The sequence below is a fragment of the Eptatretus burgeri genome, chromosome 9 (genome assembly GCF_056783735.1).
Source record: "Eptatretus burgeri isolate ZD-2024b chromosome 9, Ebu_testis_v1, whole genome shotgun sequence".
In the NCBI taxonomy this organism is placed as follows: domain Eukaryota; kingdom Metazoa; phylum Chordata; class Myxini; order Myxiniformes; family Myxinidae; genus Eptatretus; species Eptatretus burgeri.
In genome coordinates this window covers 75,103,572-75,125,175 of record NC_140969.1, presented here as the reverse complement: position 1 = coordinate 75,125,175, position 21,604 = coordinate 75,103,572, and the positions used below count along the sequence as shown (strand labels likewise).

The 21,604-nt window shown below is 41.0% G+C and overlaps 1 protein-coding gene across 6 annotated transcripts in view; it reads left to right on the top strand.

Annotated features, from left to right (window-relative positions):
* The window catches only part of LOC147020373 (FERM domain-containing protein 4A-like), a 327,216-nt gene that overhangs the window by 100,551 nt on the left and 205,061 nt on the right, over positions 1 to 21,604 (top strand). Inside the window, exon 1 of one of the 6 annotated variants that reach the window (XM_085895686.1) lies at positions 11,612 to 11,892. The exons of 1 other annotated variant lie outside the window; for it this stretch is intronic. In XM_085895686.1, the coding sequence (XP_085751812.1) occupies positions 11,689 to 11,892 (204 nt within the window). In that variant the 5' untranslated portion in view covers positions 11,612 to 11,688. Of the gene's footprint in view, positions 1 to 11,611; positions 11,893 to 21,604 lie in introns of those variants that run through there. 4 more of the 6 variants (XM_085895685.1, XM_085895684.1, XM_085895687.1 and 1 more) reach the window with 4 other exon arrangements.

Here is a 21,604-nt window from a genome sequence, read left to right as displayed (position 1 = left end):
GAATAAAAAGTTTGATAAAATTTGAAATTATGGGGGGCTATCGCATTGCTATGACGTCCTTTCAACGTCAAGGAGACGTCACAGAATAGAAATAAAGGGTTATTCTGGGAGTTTGGTGACATGTTTCTATCTGTTGGTAATACATTTATGGGGTGTAAAATGCACCAGAAAAAAGTTTGCAGTACATTGAATTTCTGATATCGATCGGTTGACTATGACATCATTTCAACGTCAAGGAGACGTCATAGAACAATTCCAATATGATATTTGTGTAGTTTGTCATCATGTTTCTATCTGTTGTTAATACTGTTGCGAATTCGCGCCCGCCGGCGTGCGAACGGCCACGTAACTCGAATCGTGGCACGTCGCCCACTGGACGGACAATTCAGTCGTGACCCTCTCGGACCAACGCCGGGAGCTAGTCATGGGTGGGCCTTTCGACCTCACCACAATCGAGCCAATCGGCCACCCGCGTAGGATAGGGTTGTTCGCCAAACTCGCCCTACCTAAGTACCCACGCAGATGGTAAACCGGGCGATCGTACCATGCCACAGGCCGACTCCGGACACGAACCGCTTAAGCGGTCTGTTCCGTGCCACAGTGATAACCGAGCGGTGTTATCGTCGGCCTTGACGGTTCCGATAAACTACTGGGATGTTGCACCCACTATGAACCCCTTACGTGATGCAAGATGGAGGGTCAATAAAAAAGGAAAAGAGATGAAGCAGAGTGTGAACAGTTCAACAAGCAAGCATTTTATTCACACGCACACACAGACAAGCATGGAAGGCACGTATTTACAGCCATACAATGATGCACGAAGAGCAAATGTAACAAAAGAAACTATGCAGAGCTACAACCAAATACACATACACACGGCAACACAAACAGTTCTACTTCACAGACGGCGCCAACACACAAATTTATACCAAAAGCAAAGGAAGGAAAAGAAAGAAAGAAGTCACGACTTCCCTTTTATGGCTGGTGAGTCCCTCTCCCGCGACCGTCAGCATGGTCGTGCCTGGTCCCAAACTCTCTCGCGGCCGGCGAACCCTCTCTGGCACTCCCTGTCTGGACGCGCAGGTCCACCTCACTACTGGCGCTCCCGCGTCTCCCATCCGTGCCTTCGTGACAGGGCCGCTCGCCAAGGCGCGGGCACAGGACCACTTCCCGAAGACCAACTCTCCACAAAAACCAACCAGACCAACAGCCAAGATGAAGAGGAAGAGGCAGAAGAGGAAGCGCACAAGAGGAAGAGGTTCAAGAGGAAGAGGCGACAGAGGAAGCAGCCGAAGAGGAAGCGGCCGAAGAGGAAGCGCAAACGCGCCCGCCCGTGTCCGTCTTTTATAGCGCGGGGCTCCGCCCTTCGCCCCGCCCCGTTCTCAGCTCCACCTTCCTTTGAGAGGGTTCCCGAAAAGGGCGTTCCCTCACGCTTTCCCTCCACCCTGCCCCATGTGGGGGCTGGGGGAGTCAGTTTTTGGCTCTGGGCCAGAGAATTATTCCCCCAAAATGAGACCCATCCTTCACATGACCTCTGACCTTTGACCTGCATCGCCCCTCCTCCACTCCAAAGCGCGGGGAAGTCAAACGGGAGAAACAGGTGGGGAAACCTGCGCATCCTCGCAGTTCCCTCCTTGGCACCTTTGTTTGCCGTTCGGAAGCGGACGTAGTGGCGAAGATGTAGTAGCGTAGATGGTGGAGGTGGCGTGGCTGCAGTGTGGTTGGCGCTGTGATGGGGATGGCGTGGTTGTTGAAATGTTGTGTGTTTGAAATAAAAGATAGAACAAAAAAATGGCTAACTGGAGGATTGCAGCCCGATTGGATCACATAAATTCCCTCTATACAACGGGTTTGGGCTAACCACACATGTACCTATGAAGATATCTCACCTGAGGGCCCTTTATGGTGTAATGCGAATTTCCACAGCCGTAAAAATACATTTGTGGTGTGTAAAATGCACCAGAAAAAAGTTTGCTGTGCATTGAAATATCTGGGGCAGCCATATTGGATTTACGGAAAAAATTATTGGTGGCTCAGAAGCTTATTTGAAAGAGTATGTTCCAAAGTACATAAATCAGCAGAGAAAAACTTGACTGGAAAAAAGGGCAGTTTTTGCCTGGCAGAGACCTGTCTATAGGTGGGGAAAACTACGTCGTCTCCACCAGACTCCCCGGAATTGTAGGCCGTCGCTCTGGATAATTCCGTGAGTTGGCAGGTTGCTGAACTGACCATGGATGCCAATATCTCAACTGAGTAGCGTCGGGTCTGTTTGTCTAAAACCAATTTACCGAAGTAACTACGCGATTTCGACTACCGGGGAAACCACGCCCTCGGCACGTCTTGCTCGAACCGGGTCACCCTTCCGACTGCGGTAGAGTTCTAACTACCGACGACCAATTCCGGTTCGGGTGCAGCCGAGCGGAAACTGTCAAAGCCGTGCCGGCTGGAATGAACAGATTAATTATCGGGGATGAAACCCTGCTTATACTCAGACCTGAACCATGCTGGACCAATACAAGAGAGGACGGAAATGGACTGGGAACATTTCTACAATTGTTTTATTTACAGTGAAATAAAGACAAAGGCCAGACTTGACACGAATATGCAATCAGGGAAATATTTACAATCAGCAAAAACACTTACTCAGTTCTCCTTACAAGACGGGCCCACACGCAGACACACACACAAAAAGAAAAGAAACCCAGAGTTATTTTTTGGACCCTCCAGCCAATGAGAGAGAGACGAGCTGGGGGTCAGAGTCCGGATGGGTACCTGGCCTCCGGAGAAAGGGAGTACTCCATGCTGCGGCACCTGCCAATGGTCGTCGGCCTGTCTCAGTCGCACGTGGGGCACTCGTAGTTCATGGGGAAGCTCGGGTGAATAGAATCGGTGGTGAATAGTCGGGGTCCACGGAGGAAGGTCGGGGTCACTCTGCCCTACCTTGTGGAGGGCCAGCAGAGATGCGTTCACCGCCTCGATGACCCTCTGCTCAACCCTCGTGACAGCAAAAACCAACTAAGAACTCGTAGCAGCCCCTCGTAACCACTGCTCGTAACCACTCAATAACTCCAGCGCAACCCAAGAAACACGACCCACTCGCAACCCCACCCGTAATTTTTATAGACCCCCCTCAAAAGGGTAGGGGCCTTGGTGAAGCTGACGTCACTGTTCACCCCGAATGGATGGGGCTTCCATGGGTCCGCCCTGTCTAGGTGGGGTTTCGGCCAGACCGGAAAAACACGTTCACTCTATTGCAGACTCGCTAAAAAGGAACCACCCCCAGATTGAATTGGGAGGCTGGAGGAAGCAGCAAGGAACGGTTGCAAGACCCTGCCTTGGCAAGTCAGAGTGTTTGTGGACAGTGGGTGGGTAGTGGGTCGTGATGTGGAATGGAATGGTTGTTGGTTGTTCGTTGGATGTAAAGATTTAATAACCTAACTAAAAAGAAGTCGCAACGCACGTTTTTGATTCTCCCATTCGACAAAAGGAAGGGAATCTGACTACACATGTACTTAACGGGATAACTGTCTTTTGGGATCTGTATGTTGTATGCAAATGGTTTCCAGATCTGTAACAATATGTATATATATATATATATATATATATATATATATATATATATATATATATATATATATATATATATATATATATGTATACATATACATATATACATATACATATGATTGACACCTCCCATGCTCCTCCAGCCAAAGTATCTGCATAAAGCAACCCAAGAAGACTTACGCAAGGTAAGTGCAAACGCTGTTTCGAACCCTTCCCAGAATTCCTCAACAACTATGAAGACATTCACACATAGTACGCACATGACAATCCCAATGCTACACATCCCCTCAGCTACCGGACTTGTTTCATCACTTATTGGCGAATCATCAGCGATAGCACAGACAGCAATGCATACCAATGAGGCTCTCAAGCATGTACCATGTGCAAATGTCAAAAGCAGTCAATATATAAAGAAAGAAAGACCCACCCACATCGCAAACCTGTGAATGGAGAGAACAACCAATCAGATCTCACCTAATCGACTATACCCAGGTGGCTCGGATTATATAAATAATTGAACCCTCCCATGCCCCTTGAGCCAAAGTAGTTGCATAAAGCAACCCAAGAAGGCTTACGCAAGATGTGTGTATATATATATATATATATATATATATATATATATATATATATATATATATATATATATATATATATATATATATATATATATATATATATATATATGTGTGTCTTGATATTTTCACCTAAATTGCATATGTTCTGGTGAAATTGTGCAACACGTATTTGAGTAATTATTAAACAAATGCAAAAATAAAAGACTCATCAATCATCAATAATTTAAAATGAAATTTAAGTGAAGAGAATTCAAGGGAAATTGAGCAATTAGCTGATAGAAATTAAAGAGCTTTCGGTTCAGGCGTAATTTGGGCAATCTTGCAAAGTATATATATATATATATATATATATATATATATATATATATATATATATATATATATATATATATATATATATATATATATATATATATATATATATATATATATATATATATATATATATACAAATAAATATACATAAATATATATATATATATATATATATATATATATATATATATATATATATATATATATATATATATATATATATATACACACACACACACATATGCTGTGTATATAAATGTGTATATACACACATCCACTGTCAGAGGTACCCGCAACTTTTGTGGCAGGAATTTAGAGTTTGGAAAAAGAGAGCCAGATACTATGTATAATTCCAATTCATTCATCATGTATAATTTAGCAGGCAATATATTATGTAATGACTAATACAATATATACAATATTTAATATACAATAGTAGGCAAAACCTATGATGCAATGAGGCAATGCTACACAATAATAACTACTGCAGGGCCTTGGGACAAACAAAATTTTGAGTCTGATTGTTGGGTGCCAGAATTGTGAGCTTGGTGAAGCAGATAAGACGATTTCGAATACTGCTTACCACCGATATATGACACACATCGTGCTATATGACACACATTTATATAAGATCTAGGGTCTTGCCACTCACCCTGAACTCTCTACTATGAAGGTTTGAAAATGTTTTCTTGCATCTCCATTTGCAAAGAGGATTCCAACAGTATGCAATATGATCGGTTACTACCGGTGGGGCCAATTCTTTCGATGGCCAGACAGAAAAAAATATGTATATTCTATATATATATATATATATATATATATATATATATATATATATATATATATATATATATATACACTGTGGGCAGTGTCCAAAATGTATCTAGTTTTTGACTTTCGTGACCCACCACAGGCATCTACCTGAAATTTTGCATATATTTAGATTAAAAAAAAAATCACCGAGAAAGAATTCACAACTCGTCAGTGCAAAAAGTTGCACATTAATTAGTTATGCTTATGTGCAAAACTGAAAGCACCATCTTGTGTCCATTCTGAGATAGCTATGTTTACTCTGGGAATTCTGATGTCTATGTATTCATATAATAGGGATACTACTCGCATTGTGTTTTAATCATTTTGTTTTAAGAGTATAAGCAAAAATAGTAGCTTTTCTTTGAAATGAATTCTTTCATTTTTAACACATTCATGTACATCAATGTAAAACATTGTGGTATCACACAATGACACGGTCACTGTGTCATGGAGCATCTACTCCTCATCTGATTCTTCGTCATCAGAATCTAACTCTTTTGTGGTAATGGAGTTTCTGCAGTCGACACACTTGCAAAGCTCCATACATGACACATCATGCCGTCGACAAGAACATGTTCCTTTGCCTGTACCAGACGGCTTCTCACAGGTAGTTTTTTTGCATGAACAATATGTTAGTTCAAGCAAGCTGCTCGGAGCTGGAGGCAGATATCCTCAGTCGATGTCTAATTCATCATCTACAACTTTCCATCCATGTCCATTTGGACTGGGAATTGGTGGAAACTGTTCCAGACATCTAATGTGTACAGCAGCCTGGTAATTTGCTCTCATGACATGCTTCTTGAGAGAGTCTGCATTGGGTGGAAGACGTGCCTCTGATTTGGTTAACATAAGGATCAGATTGTATCTGGCTTCATTGACTTTCTTACAGTTCTGCCCATACATTTTGCAAACAAATTTCTCCGCACCTTTCACCATTTTCATCACTGACTGTAAATGAACTTCCCAACTCTTGAAAGACAGCTGCATGGAAGCAGTGTCACTTGCAAACAACTTGAAACTTTGGGTTTAGACTTTCCATGAAAAGAGCTGACCGAATGACAACCTGAGAAAGTGTAGTGATATCAAGGCTTTGCTGACATCTGGTCCCAGATGTGAGCTTATCTTTAATAGACTCAGGGTCCTCCTATTGTTACCTCTTCCAGTGTGGAACAATACCTCTACTCCAATATGCTCAGCCATGGTGATTCCAATCACAAAGACGTCTGTGTCAGGACTTTTGATTCGGACTGGGTATGGGGCCCTATCTGTTGAACTTGATGGCTGATGTCAAGCAGCATACTGGCAGTGAAGGAAAAGATGAGTATCTGCTTCTTTGTGGTTATACTCAAGTTCTGGCACAGAGCGAACAATCATTTGCTCATTCTTGTCTGTAAACTCATGGCACTCCCCATCATGAGCAACGAACACCTTTGCTTTCTTCAGACATTCAGCTGGTTTCTTCATTAAAGTCTGGAAAAAAAATCCTGATCAGCTCTGCTCTGTTCTCACCACGTGCCAGAAACTTCTTCCATTGGTGAGGTACCTACTGATTTGCACTCTATATTTTTGTTAGCAAGCTTCCACCCACTGAACATCTTCCCCTCTCAGGGTTCTTGATACTGTCTTTCTTGTAAGTATCAACGACAAAGTGGATAACATTACTCTGAACACTGAGGGCCAACTCAACAAGTTGCTTCAGAAAGTAATCCGCAGGCTTGCCAAATGTTGAAGGGATACTTCTTGGGGATAGTTATTGCACCATAGCCATGCCATCGATAGAGCCTGGTGTTGGCGCAGTGGTTAGGGCAGCGGCTTGGAACCCAAGAGGTCCTGAGTTCAAGCCCCGTTGGGCCACTGAATTAATACACCAGGGGGTTGACTCAGCCTGTCATCCTTCCGAGGTCGGCGAAATGAGTACCAGTATACTGGGCCGGTGTATACCCCGGTTAACATAGGTGTACCTTATCCCTGTGTCGTAAGAGGCGACCAGGGTTGCGTCAGGAAGGGCATCCGGCGTAAAACATGTGCCAAATCACTATGCGGATCATACGGATGATCCGCTGTGGCGACCCCTCACGGGAGCAGCCGAAAGAAGAAGAAGAAGAAGAAGAGCCATGCCATCGATAATCCAGATGCTTCCAGGCAGAATGCTGGCTTCTGGTAATGGCTGTACTTACGATTCAATGATGTGAAGCAAGGAAGACTTTGCTGTTTTGTTAACTGACTGACCTGGATGTGCAAGGGAGAGCGGAAGTGGGCCAAAATTGTATGTTAGCATGTGATCAATATCCAGCTTCCAGACATTACCAATAATTACAAGTCGCTGGAACAGATTTCTATCAGCCAATAATGTCACTTGCTTGCGTTTCACTTTTGATTGAGTTGACTTGTTCATCGATTGGGAGGTCTTGGTCTTCTCTTTCTTCAGTGGTTTGAACATATCTTCACTGCCTTGAAGACGTTCCTTGCAGTATGAGATGAATACCGCATCTCCCTTCTCCCATGCATTGATGTAATCTGCAGATACCTCCTTGGATGCCACAGCACCAGAAGATATGTGAACTAACTTCTGCATCTGGCTATTGCTCGATTGATTGTGGTAATGTTACAAAAGCGGCGACGGCACTCGGCATGCTGCCTCCTGAGAAAAGAGAAGAAAGAATGTGTAAAGGAGTAGTTACTTCTTTCCATATATTGAAAAAAATGACATTCAAGCAATGATATACACTCATCACTATATTTTATTTAGTAGTTTGGATGGAAAATGAGCAAGAGTGTAGATGACTAGGAAGAGGATAAATAAAGCGATAGCAGAATTTAGAGCAGAACTTCCAGTTGGATTCACGACAGTTATATTCGAAAGTATAATAATCACTGGGTATCGATTTTGACCATTCTGTCAAAAATTAGTTAACTGTAGAAAGGAGATCCTACCTTCCAGATCCGTCACATTAATGACCATCATCATGATCATCACCGGGCACGGCATCGGCGGCTACAGCAGCTGTATATCCCACACTGAGCCTGTGCTGGCTGTGGTGTGCTTGTAGCGCCTTGACAGCGACCTTACTTTTGGGACTTCCTTCCACATCAATCCACTTAGCAGCCCATTCCTGAAATTTCTTAATGCTTTTCTCACTAAAAGGAATTACTTTGCTGTGTGTGTTGATGACATGCATAAAACAGAACCCTGAATAACTGCCTTCAGATTCTTCGGCAGCACCAGCATCAGACGACATGTACGCCGCCATGACAGCTAGTGAGTTTATAGCTTGCCTGAAACGAAGTGTATGATTGGTTGATGGGCGTGGTGCTGTATGTCAAAAGCGCTGTGATTAGACGATATTTATAAGAAAATTGTCACAATTTCAGGTGGTTTTTTTTTTTCCATATTTTGAAAAAATGTCCAAGTTTTGTGCTTGAGTTTCAGATATGATTTCTAGAATATTTTCACACATGTTATCAATACAGGTATAGACAGAAGGTGGGTCACAAAACGAAACAAAATGGGAGCTCGGGCCACAGTCTAATATATATGTATATATACCGTTTTTTCAGGTGCATAAACCGCGGCCGTGTATGAACCACCCCATGTTTTTCACCCTCAGAATAAATTAATATATCGATCATTTTACTTTCTGATCTAGATCTAAATACGTTTCGACATTAACTTTGCATGGAATAGTGATGAAGGTATCAACATGCTTACTCCCATGTCCGCTTAATGTGGCCAAACAGTCTTATTCTCATTTTCAATAAGTTGAAGAGAGAGGACAGGATACCGATAAGTTTCTATTTTTCTTTATGATTTTTAATATTATAAGGAGGATTTTATTAACGAGAAAAAGGAAGAAAAGAGATTCACATCGATATATTAAATATTTATTGTGGACTTGTGGCCCTGAAAAGGGCCGTTTGGGCTTGTGATCCGAAGAACCTGAGTTCAAATCCCACTTCAATGATGAATTAATACCAGGTGGGGTTGACTCGACCTGCTATCCTTCTGAGGTTGGTAAAATGAGTACCAGCTTCCTGGTATCCTGTGTTGGAGTGGCAATCCATCAAGGATTGTGCCCAACAGCCAAGAAGACTGCAGAGGCAGCACCAACGCTCTGCACAGAGTATGGTCCCAATGGATGGATGGATGGATGGAGGCTTTATTTTTGCCACGCACCTAAACTCTGGGTGTCTCCAGACGTTTTCGAGCGTGATATTTATTTTCTGCACACGGTTCATAAAGCGCTGGACAAACTTTTAACCTGAACCGATTTTCAAAATTTAAACAGCAGAATTGAGCTTAACAGCATTTACCACTGCTCAAAAAAAAAACAAGTGTTCATGAGGCATATGATAGAAATTCAGCATTGATTATTTTTAAGACTAATTTTTTTCTATACCCATGTATTAACGACACACCCAACTTTTACCCTTTTTGCCGATAAAAAAGTGCAGTTCACGCACCGGAAAATACGATATATATATATATATATATATACATATATACATATATATATATAAATATATATATATATATATATATATATATATATATATATATATATATATATATATATATATATATATATATATATATATGTAAGTATGTGTTATGATCCGCATACTGATTTGGCATAGGTTTTACGCTGGATGCCCTTCCTGACGCAACCCTGGTCGCCTCTTACGACACAGGGATACTATATGTATACATGTGTGTATGTATATATATATGTATATATATATATATATATATATATATATATATATATATATATATATATATATATATATATATATATATATATATATATATATATATATATATATATATATATATAGCCTGGTTACATTCCAGTCAATGGGTGGGTTAGCATGTGATCAATTATTCATATAATTGACTTTATTAATTTTTTTTGCTGAAATTGCCAAAGTGGTTTCCATCTCCATTTCTCCATTTGGGTGTGGAGAAAACATTGATTTACATAAGATTTATGGTGGCATCTAATTATGGTTCTAATCTAATTTATGGTTCTAATTTTGGTGGCATCAATCTTTGGCATAAATATATTGTCAGGATAATTTTTCACACTGTTCGTCATTTAAAACTTGGCAAGGCAAAGTGCTTGAAAGCATACTTTGTCACTGTTTTTAATTCTGTGAATCTGTCAGAATACAAGAGTCTCATGTGGACGTAGACCAGATACGCAGCTTGTGATACAAAACAACTGGGGTATGCATTGGTACATCCCTCTTGCAGTTATTCTTGCGCAATGGAATTGTCCGGCATAAACGAAAAAAAATTCGCACTTACATCATGACATTGTTTCCAATTAAAATCATTAACAACACATTGGCACTTGATGTCATTGGTCAATAATAACTGCTAGAAGGGATGTGCCAATGCACCCCCAGTTTCCACAAAATAGATTTTTTATGACAACCTTTTAAAAATAATTTTGTCAGATATGAGAGTACAGAAAAGTAGGAGCAATCTGTTTAAGACCACAAATTTGCAATATCATAAAATGGTTTCATTTGCTCAAAGTTTAATCCCCGTTTTTGCAGAGTAAAAGTTTTAAAAAAATTGCCCATGTAAACATCCTGCCCTGAAAAGCTGACATACCATTTGTTTTTCCTTCCATTTTAATATAAGATGATCTTTTTGAACATGCTAATCCATTCTCAGGAATCATTTTGTGATATCTACTGTCGGCCTAGCCTTCTTGCAGAAATCTAATTTCCTAGCCAAGTGCTTTTAGTTTGAACAGTAATGCTAAACATAAGTTGATGACTGTTTTGATAGTTTTCTGCTCACAGTAATATCTTGACGACATGATAAATATTTGTTGTTGTTTTTCCATACAGAGCAGCCATTTAAAGTCATAATTTTGGTGGCATCAATCTTTGGCATAGAAGATGGGTGTGGAAGAACGACTGGAGGGTCAGAATGTGTTTGTCAGGGGGGGATGGAATGTAGGATTTTGTCATGGTAAATTTTTACAGGAGTTTGAAATTGTTCATCCCAAAAAAGGTTTGGTCAAAATGTACCCAAGAGGAAATGCACAAAATATTCCATATGTTACACTTTACTCCCATTTTAGCTTTATTCCCACTTCGCTTTCTGTCTGAGACATAGGCTGATGGGGCCGGCTGTTGGAAAAAAGTTGTTGCTGTGCTCATTAGATGTAAAGGTGACACCTTTCAAGGTAATGGTTTGCACAAGAGCCAGTCTGTGAAGCAGGGAGACCACTGAAGCCCCTCTGTTGGGCCTCGTCACGAGTCCACCATCAAAACGCCCTTGTGGGAGGAGGAAAACAGCGACGTTTGTGCTGAGGGCTGTGGCCTCTTTCCAGGTCTGGGCTTTGCTTTTTTTTTTCCTGGAGAACAGACCATTTACAAATTTTGGATCAGGGGTAGCTGGATGAGCATGATGAATACTCCAAGGCAATCAAATTTGACACCTGAAGTGATGAGTCCTGTTACTTCATGGTCTCGCCAGAGGTACAACCAAAGAGTGGTGACCCGAGGTGAGATCTCGTATCTTTTGCCACCAGGCTGTTCATGTCAACGCAGGAGCTGCAATACACTGCTTTGCCTTTGGTGTGGCCTCGGAGACACTTACAAGGTATTGTCTCTCCCAGGTGATTTGATATCAAGCCAATTGATTGTGTATTTTGTTGCCACTTTCCGTGTGTGTGTGTGTGTGTGTGTGTGTGTGTGTGTGTGTGTGTGTGTGTGTGTGTGTGTGTGTGTGTGTGTGTGTGTGTGTGCGTGCGCGCATGTGTGCATGCTTTTCATGTTGAATAATAAAACCAATGAGTAATTTGACACTTCGAGATGCAACAAGCTGTATTGTTCTTGTAAAGTTTTCTTCCCTTTAATAAATGAGCTGAATTACAACGTAAGCAGGTTAACGATTGTGGAGTTGCAGACTCAATTAATTTCAACCTTTTGTTTATCAGTAAATTTTAAATTTTAAATTTAAATTTTTCAGAATATCGTTCAAATTATAACCTCAACCTCATCAGAGTAACTATTTTCTTTGATTGATTCCCTCTAAGCTGTGAGCTCGGCCTGTTATTCGTTAACACTCCCCCCCCCCCACAAAAAAAAATCAACAACAATAATAATGATCATATATTTGAACATGACAACTTGGATTCAAGGAGAAGCTTTAAAATGAAAAACAATGTTTGGATTCCATGGATATTCAAGAACAACGATTATCCAGGTGGGACAGACATACAAACGTAGTGAGCATTTATTGATATTATTGATATAATTTGGTGATATTTATTGATAACACAAACAACAAATTTGTATTTATGGCAAAAAAGTGGATTCACTTTTGAAACTCCTCCCTAGCTTTATCTGCGTTTTGTGCAATGTTTCCCCTTTCAACTCTGCAACACCCATCAACAAATTTGCTTCTCACTCACCTTTCCTTGTTTGTTCAAGTCTTTTGCTCAACTCTGCTCATTTGGTCTTCATTTTGTCCAACTGGGGCACCAACTCCCTTGTCTCTGTTCAGCCCCATTGTTTCTTCAAGAACTTCAAAGTGACCGCCTGCAATCATTTTGTATCAATCTCTGTAAGAGGTTGATTTTACTCTTGCTGGTCAGGCCTTGTTTTTTGCCTTGCGTAGGAGTTTATGTCTGGTTTCACATCGTTGGAGAAGAAAATCTGTTGTTAATGCTGATTCAATTGTTTTGTGAACTTCCTCTGTTCAAAACGAAAATATATAAGAGGCGAATCTTTTTAATTTTTTTTTATTTTTTAATGGTTGGGTTCCTCTTTCCTTATACTCCTAAAACATGTGAATAGCTTGATCTAAATTACTGAAGATAATTAACAGCTTCGACTTATCCATGGAACTTGAAGCATTGTCACGTTCTTTACTGTGGGAGTGAAGTGAGGGATGTTTTAAATGAGGGTATGATACAGGATTTGGATATGACTTTGAAGTAGTATTATATGTGCAAGGCATGATGTGATTACCTCCAAAAAGGTAACTGCACATCAAGAGTGGTGTGGGCCTTAAACTCAAACAACTTTTGATCAGAATTTTTTTTTGATTCCCAAGGTTTTCGATTCACAAGTGTTATGGAAAGAATACTGCATTAATTACTGGACCTTTTTCACCACTTGAATGAGATGTACTCCAAAAAGCTGTATCTCATAGTCTTTGATAAGGTATGTGGAGCAGTTTTATAGATGTGATTGTTTGCCATAGATATTGAGCAAGTTGTTGAGGGATGAGATCATATTTGACCACTGTGGGCAAATCTCCCTGCACAAGTATCTCCAACATTTAATTATTAAATTCCCTCTGGCACACAAGCTATGCCAAGTATAGTAAGCAGTTTAATTCAGAACACAACTTTAATTTTAATTCATTTACCTCCTCGTCACCCTCCTCGTCCTATCTGCACAATGTATGACCGGGGAGCACATTGCTGAACCACCTGAACCAGCCCGCTGCTTCCAACCCTTACCTCCATCACCTTTAACAAGGACAGGATAACCAGGGTGCAGCTCAGGTAGAGGGTGTGCTCTGCGATCACAGTACTTATTTTGTTGATGCTTTGCAGAACAGTCATGCTCCCGCATTGCATCATGGTTGACACCACATAAGGCATGAGCAGAGATAGTGTGGGTGGTCGTGTTGTCCGTAGTTTCCGACCATACATGAGCTCAGGTGGGCTCGCTCCCAGAGCTGGTATGGGAGTTGAGAGGTGGATCAGTAGAGCAAGGAAAAGGTCTTCCTGCTTGAGGATCTCTTTCCCTGTTTTAACTGCTCTCTCTGCCTCTCCATTCTCCTGTGAGTATTGTGGACTACTTGTAACATGTCTGAAATTCCAAATTATAGTGAATTTTATATTTATAGCTCTCACTCTCTCACCGCAGGCAGGTCGGTGGGCTTTCTGTCTTCTACCATCTCCTCTCTGGTATTGCCCCCCCCCCCACCGCTCTGTCTGCCATATGTCCCCACCATATTTCTGCAGGGCACTCAAGGTCCGCCAACAACCCCCTTCCAGTAAAACTAACAAAATCACGAATCACTGCTCACCTTCACTCTTTCAGCCCTCTTTTTTCCTGCCTTTGGAATAAACTCCTACACACTCTGCAATCCCATTCTTCCCTCCAGGCCTTCAAAATAGCTGTTCACCACCACCTCTTATCTTCCCCCATCCAAAACCACGATCTTTTCTTCCTCCGTTAATCCACCCCAAACCCACCTCCTTCAAATTCGCTGCTTTCCTTCCTGAAAGTCCCTGTCGTGTCCATATTGTATACCCCGTGTTCTCCACCCCATCCCTCTCCCTTCCACAGACCTCCTAATGTCTCTGTTCCCCACTGTTTTGTCCTTCCCTCTCCCACCCCTTTTGTCTGATGCCCCCCTTGCTGTGCATTGTGTGTAAGCTCTCACACAAGCCTTGTCAATGTATACAAAAATAAATAAATACAGATCAAAATGCTTCTTGATTTTACATTGATAGGGCAAGTGGAAAAGCTATGCTACCAAGGAATTCTACTTGTTGAGAAAAAAAAATCGTTTCTTGATGCTCTGCAGGGAATACTGTGCAGTCCATACAAGTGAGTCATATATCATGGATCAATATTACATTTTTCATACATTCAAATCATGTAATATTGGTGATCTTCTTTCTAACAGCCAAAATTATTCCCATGTTCTTGTGTGGTTGGTCGTCAAAAGTTTTTGGCCCAAGTCTTTCATGAACTGGAGGGTCAGGTCTGACGTTCGACGAAGGAATTTGTAATTTGTGCAGGGTGACTGCGATAGCTCACCTACTCTTCATGAATGAGAGACAGGGGGTCTTTAACATCGACCATCTAGTGTCGCCAGGTGGGACACCCAGTTTAATGTCCATCCGAGGGGTGACACATTTAAGAATCACCCTACCAATGAAACACCAGGATGAAAGTTTATTGTTTGGTCAAGATTTGAACCTTGGCTCGAGAGCTTAGAGGTGAGTGTGTGTATATCTAGACCATCCTTCCAGCCCAACCATACACTTTTGTCAATTTCCGCAATTCAGCAACCTTTATTTTCTTAACATTTATTTATTTTAGTTTAATGGGATAAAACTTCTATCGGTGTTGATGTAATTTTCTGGAAAGTTATGGAATACTATTTTCTCTTCTGGTTCATGTTTCCGTTTGAAGATTTGTTATGTTCCACACATAATGAAGTAATATTCCTCAACGTAAAGATGTAAACCTATGAAGGTGAGCCAAAGCCCACTTGGTTTTATAAGTGTTACAGACCAATCCGATTTTTGAATTTGACATAACTGAATGAACTTGAATGGCTACGATGTGTTGTGCAGAATTTTCAAAAGGCCTCAGCTGTCGGGCAAATTCACGAAGAAGACCATCTGGTTCGCATAGATGTGGCTCTCACAGGCTCGCAGCATTTCCTGCTCTGCCGCCAGGTCGCATTCTGAGTCTCGTTGCCATCTATGTCTTGCTTACTCAAGTCTACACATGGTCCTGGACCCGTGGCTTTGAATGGCCATTTCAGGATTCATTTCAAAAGTCTTGGATGCCCATGAGAAGCGAAAGAATGTGTTGGTTTCCACTCATTTGGCATCGAGGCTGAGCTGAGCTCGCACTTTCATTCACTCTGTGCATGAATAGTGCAGCACAGGCGAAAAAACATGAGAATACAATTGTCTCCAACTCCGTAAGTTGAGGAAAAACGGCGGTCACATGTTGACGAGTGATTTATGAACGTGGATTTTTCGAGATTTCAAATGTAATGGCGAGGCTGCACCTGGAATATTATTTCCACTTCTGGTTGTTGTTTCATAGAAAGGATGTAATTGCATGTCACAGTTCAGTGTATAGAGTGACAAGGTTGGTTCCAGGGCTGGCAGAATTTTAGTCAAAGAAAATATTTTAAAAACAGTGGTGTATGTGATGCAAAAGAACAATGATGTGAAGACAATCAGTCAAGATATTTTTTTACCAAGTCAGTTTGAATGCCCCCCTCCCTCCCCCAATTATGGAGAAATTGTCTTGGGACTGAGCACACGGCTGTTCCTTTTCTTTGTAGTTTACAGCGAGAGTTGTACTTTTTCTCCCACCAGGAGCTGAGTTTCCTGATGCCATTGGAATTGATGTCATGTTTTTAATTTTGAAACTTTTTGATTCCTTTTTGAAATTGAGGTAGTCGATAACTCTAAAATGTGAATGATATATCAAAGTCGACACATACCAAGTGCTTGGCTAACTAGGCATGAAGGATCACGTTTAGTTGTCCTTGTATTTTGGTTTCTGGATAGCTTTGGATATCTGGATGTATTGCAGAAATTTTCCGTTCATTTGTCAGCCGAAGTGTTAGCTTTTTGACCCCCTCTGTCAGTCTTCTTTTTTATTGTTTCACAATTTGTCCCACAGTGAGCAATTTGTCTTTTTACAAGTCCTTGTTATCTTTAGTAATGTTCGTTGTTGGTACTTGTCAAAACTGACGTACTTTGTACATTGGGATATATTATTGGAGTGGAGATTGAGTGCAGGTTAAATAGGTGGATTCGCCTTTTCCTACATTTATATTTATATTTACTTGCATTTCCTTGTGACTTGTTTTCATACCATCTGTTGTATTAGGAATGTAACTTAGGCAGTAACTTTGAGAGGTGGCAATAACTTAGGGTATGGATTTGTCAAAGTTGTGAGCAAACAATGGCTTCAGGAACCTTTCCATGAATTGTCCACTAATGGTACTGCATAATCTTTAACATCCACCAGTAAATACGAGTAGGCACGACACCCAGTTTAATGTTCCACAAAGGACAGTGCACTCATTCATAGAACTTCCAACAAAGTATCAGGACGACATTTGTTTTTTTTTGCCAGATTGAGAATCAAATCCAGACGAAAACGCTAAAGGATGATTATGCGACCTCTAATCTCTATTTTCAGCCAAAATATTGGAAATGATGATTTGTAAATTGCAGTGAGTGACCTGTGTACTCAAATTCACAATTGTCGTTATGGATACAGCAATGGTACTCGCCGTTAACGGCCTGTGATAGGAATATAGGTTGCTTGACATTGTCTATTTAGCAAGGTCATGGGACAAGTTTTGAAAAGGAATTGTGGAAAGTGGTTGTGTTTGCAAGTTGGAAGGATATAAGAGAAGAAAAATGTGCCTTCATTCTGAAACAAGGTGAAGGGAGGATATTGGAATGAAATATGACATGAAGAAATTCAAACGAAATGGCCTTCTGTGAAAAATGTGAGTTTTATTTTTTTTTATGAGAGTTTCAGGCAACACAGATAATTAATTAATTAATTGATGAGTAACGTTAAAAAAACATGTATGTGGTAAGCTTCCGATCATTTAAATGCAACTTGTTTAGACATTAAATGGGAAATCCAGCTCATTTGCAGTCTCTGCAAAAAAATCACGGAACTGTCCACTGTATCATGCAGGGTCAGCTGTTACACTGAAAACTGCAGCATCAGTCAACCTACTGTATATATTGCTGTGGTTCTGCGAAGATGGCGCTCACCCCCAGGCAATGGCAGACAACATATAGTGGTCCCGAGACAATTATTTCATTACTATTCGTTTTAGATAGCCCTCCCCTCATATCTAGTGGGTTTATGGGACAAAATGCATTGTGAGGGTATTTAGGCAGGACTTATTCCCCATTCTTTACTCTTTATCCTTTACTTATTTTGTTTTACTTCACACATGACCTTCTCTGTCATGCAAGCATGCAGACCACAGCAACAGTTAGTGCATTTGCATAAGCGTGCATTTCCACTTTCAAACCTCGCACCATTACCAAGCAGACGCTCACCTCAGACCTTCTCCAGATTCTGACCACAATGATACAACATTCCTACAACCACTACAATGCCTTTCTAAAAATTCCTACATCAGTTCAAGCTCTCTTACTGTACCTTGGCCACAAACCTCTACAACTGCTACGATGCCCCAACCACTACTCCATAACATAACATAGCTTGGGATGTTCTGGCGGGTAGTTTGAAGTGCAAGTATGTGCTAAAATCTGTTTACCATCGCATGGATAGCCTTAGCGCAGGGGTTCCCAAATCCAGGGTCGTGACCCAAACTTGAAACCCCCCCCCTCAAAATCTCAGTTTTTGAGGGGGGGTTTCATGTCAAAAGTATTTTCTCTGACAATTTTTATCATAGGGACACTAGGTACCAGTATCATTTGGGTTGCGAGGAAAATGTGATTTCAAATTTTGGGTCATGGACAAAAAAGTTTGGGAACTACTGCCTAAGCGCTATCACATGGATAGCCTTGGTCTGTTTCAGCACACATTTTGTGTCCAGCACATGTTCGTGGCCGGAGAGTGCCAACAGATACTCTCACCCCCATTGAAAGTCAGAGATGAGTCATGTGACAGAGTTCAGAAGTGAATGAGACCATTTCCACTGCTGAGTCCTCGCATGGGCAGGGCCAACACTTGGGGAAGCGTCCTGCAGCAATGGAGATGCTTAGAAATACCTAACGTCTGTCCTGATCCACCTTTAAGTTCCTCCCTCACCAAATATGTATAAAACACGTTGCAAGGGGGAGGGAAAGAGAACTACTTTTGGCTTGACCAGCGGTACGGGGTGAAAGGTGGAGCTGAAGAGGTGGGCGAGCGAACCAAGTGCCAGACCGATCACAGTTATCAGACCATTAGCAGTTACACTGAGACATTTTTACACTTCATTATTAGGCTATTTTCTCACACATTTTTCTTGTTTGTTTTCCATCTCGTCTGCTGTGGACGCAAAAGAGCAATTGGCAAGGGCAAGTTGTGACGAACGTTCTTTTCATAGCGACACAACAGGCACGCACCTCTTTCCATTTTTCTTCTCTGCACCTTATCTGAATTTTACTGCACCTCATTGCACCCCTTGTTTTGCACATCCTCTGGCTACACACCTAGACATCCTCAGTTTTCTTCCTCCCTTCCCTCCTAAATGACTGGGAAGCATTTGTCTATCGGCTGTACCAGGTACAACAGAGTTCATAAACATCTCGTCTGTTCACATCTTTCTTTGCTCACTAACTTTCCTCAGGGTATGTTTCTGATGGTGTCTGTCATAGTATAAGTTGAGGTTGAGGAACTTCTTTATGTTGGTGTAGTTCTCCACCGTGTCCTTTATTGTTCCTTGCAAATATTTGCATGTCCTTTTGCTTCATATGTTGCAATAAATTGTTTGTCTTATAAATGTACCTAGCTCATAGCATCTTTTCCCTATTTGTTCCACAAAGTCCCCATGCAGTATAGCCGGAAAGTTCTGATCCACGTAATTTGCTCTGATAGACGCTGCATACTCTTGCCGCTCCGCTCAACTGCACCTGATGTGGCGAGTTAACGAGAGTATGCAAGGAGAGCACGAGACCCCCCTTGGTGTGGCCATCGACGCAAAAGGTATCACATGATATAAAGTAACCCTGCTGGATTGGTAGGACCAATCGGTGCTCATGGTTGCCTAACAACTTTCCGGCACATGGAGTTATCCTTGCCCAGTGGCCTCAGGACCAGGTGTTCGGGAGGAAATCGATCACTACCCCTCGTGGCGAAACTCAAACCAAACCTGGGCTCCATAACAATATATATATATATATATATATATATATATATATATATATATATATATATATATATATATATATATGTATATATATGTATATATATGTATATATATGTATATATATGTATATATATATATATATATATATATATATATATATATATATGTATATATATATTATATATATATAATATATATATATATATATATATATATATATATATATATATATATATATATATACATACTCGCCAATCCCACGCTCTGCGCGAAGTTTCGTAAGTGAGGGTTCGTTAGGACGTCAATATATCCAGTGTTCACAATGTGATTTATCGAATTTCTTTATATACAATGTTTATTGTTACATTTTTTGTGTCAAATTCACCTTCTGAGATAATCAGCATGTGTAGAGGATGGTTTTACATTGCAGATGCTGTTTTCTAGGAGTGGCATAACGCCTCTCAGCGGTGACGTCACACGTTGCTATGCAAACGAATGTAAAAATTAGAAAATCGCCAAAAAAATCCCAAACCTGTCCATCTGGCCTGATCTCACATAGTCCGTGCTGTTCATTAGACCACAGACCACCCACATGCCGAAAATGGCGGAAATCCGTCCAGCAGTTTCGTAGGAGAAACGTCAAATTATGCGCAAACGTTAACAGAAATATTATATAGGATATTTATATATACACTACTTGTCAAAAGTTTTAGAACACCCCATTTTTCCAGTTTTCACTGGAATTTAAGCAGTTCAAGTCCATTGAATAACCTGAAATGGTACAAAGTAAAGCGGTAAACTGCCAGAGGTTTAAAAAAAGTTTAGGTTACCAAAAACTGAAAAATAATGTAAATTTCAGTGTTGTTAAAAAGGGCCCTTTTCAGGGAACAAGTAATGGGTAAGCAACTGCAGCTGTTCTGCAGCAATGGACGTAAATTAAGCCTTGAAAGTTGATGTAAACATTTCCTACAGGTGTCCCAACTTTTGTTGATTAGTTACAAACCCTTTATCTGTATAAAAGCAGTGTTGGATCAGACTGTGTTACTACACCCTCTGAAGCATTATTTGGACAATATTGCACTGCAGGAAGTCGTATATTGCAATCATAATGGCGAGAAAAAGACAATCAACAAAGGAAGACAGACAGACCATTATAAACGTTGATAGTGTAGGTCTTTCCTTTGGAGAAATGGCAAAGGAAACCAAGGTGTCAGTGAGTACAGTTTCCTTCACCATCAAAAGGTACTTGGAAACTCGACAAAACTCTGACAAGAAGAGGACTGGCAGACCCAAAGCCACAAAACAATCACAAGACAAGTTTCTGAGAATCAACAGCTTGCATGATAGGTGGCTCAAAGGACAGCAGCTTCAAGCACAGCTTAACAATGGTCGAAGTAAGGAAGTCTCAGTTTCAACCGTGACGAGAAGACTTCGAGCTGCAGGTTTGACAGGTCGAGTGGCAGTAAGAAAGCCATTGCTAAGATGGCAAAATAAGAAAAAGAGGCTTGCCTGTGCCATGAAACACCACCAGTGGACTATTGAAAACTGGAAGAAGGTCTAATGGACCGATGAATCAATGAATCAAAATTTGAAATCTTCGGTTCATCACGGAGGGTTTTTGTACGCCGTCGAGTAGGGAAAAGGATGGTTCCTCAGTGTGTGACACCAACTGTCAAACATGGAGGAGGAAGCATGATGATCTGGGACTCATTAGCTGGATCCAGGGTCGGCGACTTGCACA